At 38.4% G+C, this 6,000-nt stretch overlaps 1 protein-coding gene across 2 annotated transcripts in view; it reads left to right on the top strand.

Moving 5' to 3' along the window:
* The first annotated feature begins 404 nt into the window (after nucleotides 1-404).
* Nucleotides 405-6,000, top strand: part of LOC148015661 (synaptotagmin-5-like) — a 63,646-nt gene continuing 58,050 nt past the window's right edge. Inside the window, exons 1-2 of one of the 2 annotated variants that reach the window (XM_087664884.1) lie at nucleotides 405-797; nucleotides 882-977. In XM_087664884.1, the coding sequence (XP_087521010.1) occupies nucleotides 582-797; nucleotides 882-977 (312 nt within the window). In that variant the 5' untranslated portion in view covers nucleotides 405-581. The remainder of the gene's footprint in view (nucleotides 798-881; nucleotides 978-6,000) is intronic. The other variant, XM_087664883.1, reaches the window with a different exon arrangement.

Below are 6,000 nucleotides of genomic sequence, written 5' to 3'. Positions count from 1 at the left end.
ACAAACTATAACTAAGTTAACGAATTGATTAGTTTACTAATTAGTTAATATAAACAAACTAATATAATTAAATATTATAACCAAGTTAACGAATTGATTAGTTTATTGAATAATTAATCAACTATCTTAGTAAAATTAAGTTAACAAATTAGTTAGTCTAAGTCAACAAATTAGTTGGTTTGTTAGTTAAACTCACTCGATTAAACTAAGTTAACAAATTTGTTAATTTATACTAAATAAATTAGCTAGTTTAAAGCATACTTAGTTAAACATTACCATTATAATACAAGTAATGAACTACGAACCACTAAACAATCGTCCATTTATTAATCGCAATGGACTGACTTAGTATCGTTTATTAAATTTTCACTAACGCAAGTACTAATGATGTGTATTCTCCGGCGGCAAACAAGTATACGTACTTGCGCGTGGCGAGGCTCTTAGCGATTGGCTTGTTACATCTTTGGTCGTACTACTATAAATGAAGATGTGCAGACATTTTTCCATCAGAGTCTCTTACTCCACACAGACATACATCATGGAGAATTGTGCAAGATGGTTCGACCAGTCGGGATAGGTACATGGAGTATGGAATTATGTATTTTCAGGAGAATGCGAGGGCATGGCGCGTGGCCGCTAATGCAGTGGCCTTCTCACCCGTGCTTATCGGAATATTGGCATGGTTTTACTCCCTCCATGGGCTCGGCCGATTCGGATTGGGCCTTTTCCTCGGCCTCACAGTCTCTGCTCTCTACTTCCTCACTCAGCTCCATCGCTCTCAAGTGCGACGAAGCAAGGTTAGCCCAAAGCACCAACAAAAGATTGCCCATGTATTTCCTCTCCTCCGTTCCGCTGTCTGGATGTTTTGTGCATGTGTTTAGGCAGCGCGGGAAGCTCAACTGTGCCGAATGGATGCGGAATCTCTGAAGCTCTTCGCAGACAAACTTGCAACCTTTCAGAATCGTGGCTATGAAAAGGTAGGTAGAGAGAGAGAGAGAGAGAGAGAGAGAGAGAGAGAGAGAGAGAGAGAGAGAGAGAGAGAGAGAGAGAGCTGACGATGTAGCACAACTGTGATGATAGAATACAATCAAAAGGACAATTTAAGTATGACGAGCATCGAAACAAACTAGAAACTGTAAAGATCTATGGCCATGGGGAAAGCGAAAACGCCAAGTAACTGGAAGAAATAAATCAAAGAAGGCATAGGTGCCTTGTCCCGATCATATGGACAATCCAAAGGGATGTGAGGATGAGGCGTCGTTTCTGAAACCCGCCCTTCCCCCTGGGTTGTTTGTCAAATTCTAGGTTTTCTTTTTTCTTTTGATCCTCATTAGCAAGGCTTTAGAAAATCTATTTAACGGTTTTATCTCTCCCAAGTCTTTAAAAACTTTTGCAAGCTTTGAATGCTTTTAGTTTTTGCTATTTTTGGCTCCAGCCTCAAACTTTCGCATTTCATATCTTAGGCTCACTGGTTTTATATCTTCACCACAATTTCAGATCCCACCCATCTCACCCTTCTCTTCCATTGCATCTACATCTACATTTACACTATTTTCCACCTCACCATTCACCATTCACCATTCCACCTATACAACTACACACCACATTGGGGGGATCTTCCAACATAGGTACATCCTATCCCTTTAGGTCCTTTGCTTTTGCATAGCCAAAGGTTGGAGGTACACCGGTGGTGGGGGTTTATTGCCCAACCCAACCATTCTTGGGAACCTCTCTGTAGCAAGGGTATTTTACCTGCACATCTCAAGCCTTGCCCTATTCTCCCATCTCCTAGATAGCTACATAGTTTGTCAACATGACGATACCTAGTGGGCCTTCTTATACCTTCTTAACATGTGGACCATCCACAAGTTAGTCATCTCCTTTAGGGCATGCATTCAAAGTCACCATTCCAGGCACTTCGATGCCTCATGTAACACCTAGTTATCCTCCTTTTTCTCTAATGCTACTCACGTATCCTCCTCCTTAAGCCATCCATCCATCGGCACTAGCCAAGTGTGCATTTATGAATGATACTCATTTTAATGGGTCTAACTTTACCACATAGTCAAATTTGATGTAGCATGTCTTGGATTCTCAAGGCTTTTGGGAACTTGTTCAAGGGCAAGAACCCAAGCTTGGCCCCTGATGGTTCTCATATGAGGTAGTTCGCTCTTGAAAGAGGAGAAATGCCATAGCTATTGCTGAGTTGATGTAGGAACTTATGCTTGAATCTTACTCTCAACTCCAACACTTTGATCTTATTTCTGAGTGTTGACACATCTAGCTGATCGCTACACGGCCGGATTGCACTCGATACGTCAACCTTGACATTAGTTCATTTGTTTATTGGGTACCTTAAGAAGTCAATGGATGTCAAAGGCAAAAGTTATAATAAGTTGTACTTGGCAAGTACTAGGTGGTACTCGATGTCAAAATTTGGCCTAGATCATTTTATTAGCCATTAATGCCACTGGTGACATTAGGAACTAGGTATTGATTAATTAATGAATACCAATTTAGGGACTCATAAATGCTCAAGATTGCTTGGATGACAAATTGTTCTAGCCAATTTATTTGTTGGCTTCCTATAATTAATTTATTAAGCAAGAAATAATAATTAAATTAAGTTTTAATAGTAAATTTTAAAATATTAATTTTATTGGCTTGAACATTATTAAAAAATGGAATTAGAAGGCTATTACTTGGCAAAACTTTCCCATGGAAGAGGGGAAAGGAATGTTAGAGGTTGTTGAAACCTCATTCTAGCATTCTAAGAGTTGAAGGGAGGAGTGATGCCATGGCATAAGCTATGCAAGTGTCTATTGTGGAGGTTGTTCTAGCCATTAGAGAGTGTATCAAAGGTAGGTAACAATTGATCAAGGACTTCTACAAGCTAGCAACAATAAGATTAATCATCCCAAAGGTTGGTGATTGCATTTTGAGCTCCAGTCACTAGTGTGGATTTGGTTGCAGTCAATCAATTAGCTTGGACAACATTAAATTTTTACCAAATTTGGCAATGAAACTTTGAAATCTCTCTCTCCCTCTCTTGATCTTCCTCTCTTTTCTCTCAACCAATTCATAGCTTCCCTCTAGAGATCTTAGCCAAATTCAATTCAGTCTCAGGAGGGTGCGATTGAAGAATTTCTACTGCTAAACTCTAATTTACCCAATAGAAATTAGGGTTTATCAGCCACCTTGAAAAGAGTGCTTGGAATTCAAAGCTTAGTACTTGAAATTTAGTAGCTGAAATTTAGGGATTTTAGAGAATTTCAAGAGGTCATTAGCCAACATTAAGTTTGGGACAGAATATGCCTTGTAAGGAGTAAATTAAAGGTGAATCCCCAAGCAAATCAAGGGGCAAATTGGTTTGGAGGCTTGTTGGTTACTATGGACAGTAAGAGGTACTGAAGATCGAAGGAGATCAGGATGTATCTCAGTATACTTCAACCCCTAGCAATACAAGTTAAAGAGATATTGCAAGGGGCATCAGTTTTAGGGCCAACAAGGTGTCCATTGTCCAAAATGAAGTGGTATATTTTCAGTTTATGTGAGTTTTATTCTTGCTGTAATTAGTGCTTAATTAGGCTTTTTACCACCCTTGTCGAGAAGGATTAATTTCTTTTCGAGGGTACTATCCAAGTGACACTATTTCATAGCATTTTGCATGAGCATGATATCTTGCATTGCTCTTTGCATAACCCCTTGCATTGACATTTTGTTCTTGTAAACATGCATTTGTGCACATTTATCCCTTTTTAGTCAGGGATTCGTGGACTTTGGATCCACCATATTCGTGGCAACTCTCATGATATTCTCCCTAAATAGTCTCTATTCTCAGTTTCTACATATATTTACCATTTTTTTCCTCTTTATCAACACCCACGAGTGGTTGGGATAGCTTATTTGTTTTGATGTTGTGTTGGATTTGACCACCCCTTACCTTTCTCTTCAAGGCGCAATTGCTTAATAGGGTGCAAACCATTACTCAAAACAAACAAACAAATCTCCTCTCCCTCCTTCTGCCACCCCAAAACCAACCAAACACAAGCAATTTCTCATTGAAGTTGAGAATCCACCTCAGCCAAACACTTTTCAGCTAGCTGCCTACTGTTTGAGCTGTTCTAGTCCCATTTGGTATTGATCTAGTCTGTCTAGATCGGCGTTGGTTGTTGTTGTACACATTTTGAGGTTGTTTGCCGCGTTTCAAGATCCATCAAAGTACAACACTCTCTCCAACGTTCCTAGACACATGGGAGTTCCGGGGTCAATATTCACTTTGCATAGTGTATTGTTGCATTGAGTATCATATATATTCATTCATTCCTTATTTATCTTCAATGTTCATTGTCTCTAAGTTACCCTAACCCTAACTGTGTTCTTTATCAGTTCATGCTTTGTTGTGTGATTGTGTTGTTATTTGTAGACAAGTATTTCTTCACACTTGTTAGGTTGCATTTCGAGAATTCCTTGAGTTTACATTAGTAATTCTCTGCCATCCGATACATTCTCTAGGTTAGGTACACTTAGCTTGAGCAGGCTCATGTGGAATACATTATGTGCCTTAAGATGGTGTGGTAGTTGTTGAGCTAAAAAATGCATTATATATTGATTAGCTCTTTATTATGTCCCCAAAACTCAATTATTACCAAACTTTCCTAGAGAGTGTTTATATCCCGTAAGCCAATTCTAATTTGGGAGGATCCATTAATCTATAAGTAGGAATAGTTTGTCCATAGCTTTTATTTAAGGTTCTCCTTTAGTTGGTGGGTGTATCTCGACTACTATCTACACCCTTTTGTGGCCAATACAAGGTTTGTGGTGGTGACCAGCTTGCTTTGGCTTTTGGCAGTCAATCTCCAGCCCTCTTGACCTTGTGTTTGCTGTAAGTGGCAACTTTTCAGCTTGTCTACACTATTTCCAGCCATCTCTATTAGTTAGAGAGTCACCAAATACTTGCGTTTGCTATTGCTAGCTCACTTGCTTTTGATTTAAAGTTAATTAAATGTGCAAATGCGACTTGCATATGTTAGGTGCAAGTTAACTATTTGCAATGTGGAACCCAAGACCTAAAGATATCAATTGGTGGCAAAGGCAAGGATTGTGATAAGTTATACCATAGTGGTACATGATATCAAAACTTGGCCTAGAACACTTAATTAGCCATTAGTATCAGGGTGACACTAGGGAATTGACATTAATTAATTGATTAATATCAATTTTGAGCTAACGAGTGCTTAAGATTACTTGGGTGATAAATTGGTCTAGCCAATTTAATTGTTAGATGCTCATATTTTTTTCTTAGCCATAGATAATTATTAAATTAATTTTTAAAATTAATATTCTTAAAATTAAATTAATAAATCGTGTAATGTTGAAAATTATTTTGGAAGGCTACAACTTGGCAAAACTTGCCCGTGCAAGTGGAAAAAACGTTTTTAAGGCTAACCAAGACATAGCAAGGGTCATTCCAATCTTGTGCAAGGAGAGAGAGAGAGAGAGAGAGAGAGAGAGAGAGAGAGAGAGAGAGAGAGAGAGAGAAAGAGAGAGAGAGGCTGCCATTCCCATTGTAACAATTGATAGTAGTTGATTTCTTTCATTTTCTCACGATGGAAGTTTGAATTTTCTCTCTTCTTAGTATTCTCTCTCATTTTTCAGCCTATTGAAACCAACCTTCCTTCTTAGTAGGGTGGTAATGACTTGATTTAACATTATTTACAGTAAGTAATCAATTTACATAAACTGAAAATACAAAGGCTACCACTTAATCTTGGACAATGGACATCCTATTGGTCCGAAAACTGACACCCCTTGCGGTATTTCTTTAGCTTTTATTGCAAATGGGTGGATAGCAATAGTACTTCAATATATCCAGTTTTGTGAGATTGACTATCTCACTTTGACCATTTGTTTGAGGATGATAAAAAGAAGAAAAAGTAAGCTTTGTATCCAAACTTTCCAAAAGAGCTCTCTAAAAGAAACTAGTCGTTTGTGCCTCTC

The sequence above is a fragment of the Lygodium microphyllum genome, chromosome 24 (genome assembly GCF_053477565.2).
Source record: "Lygodium microphyllum isolate KBCC chromosome 24, Lygodium_microphyllum_v1.1.10, whole genome shotgun sequence".
NCBI classification, from domain to species: Eukaryota; Viridiplantae; Streptophyta; class Polypodiopsida; order Schizaeales; family Lygodiaceae; genus Lygodium; species Lygodium microphyllum.
The sequence above is the reverse complement of the archived record's forward strand: the minus strand, read 5'-3'. Positions and strand labels throughout refer to the sequence as shown.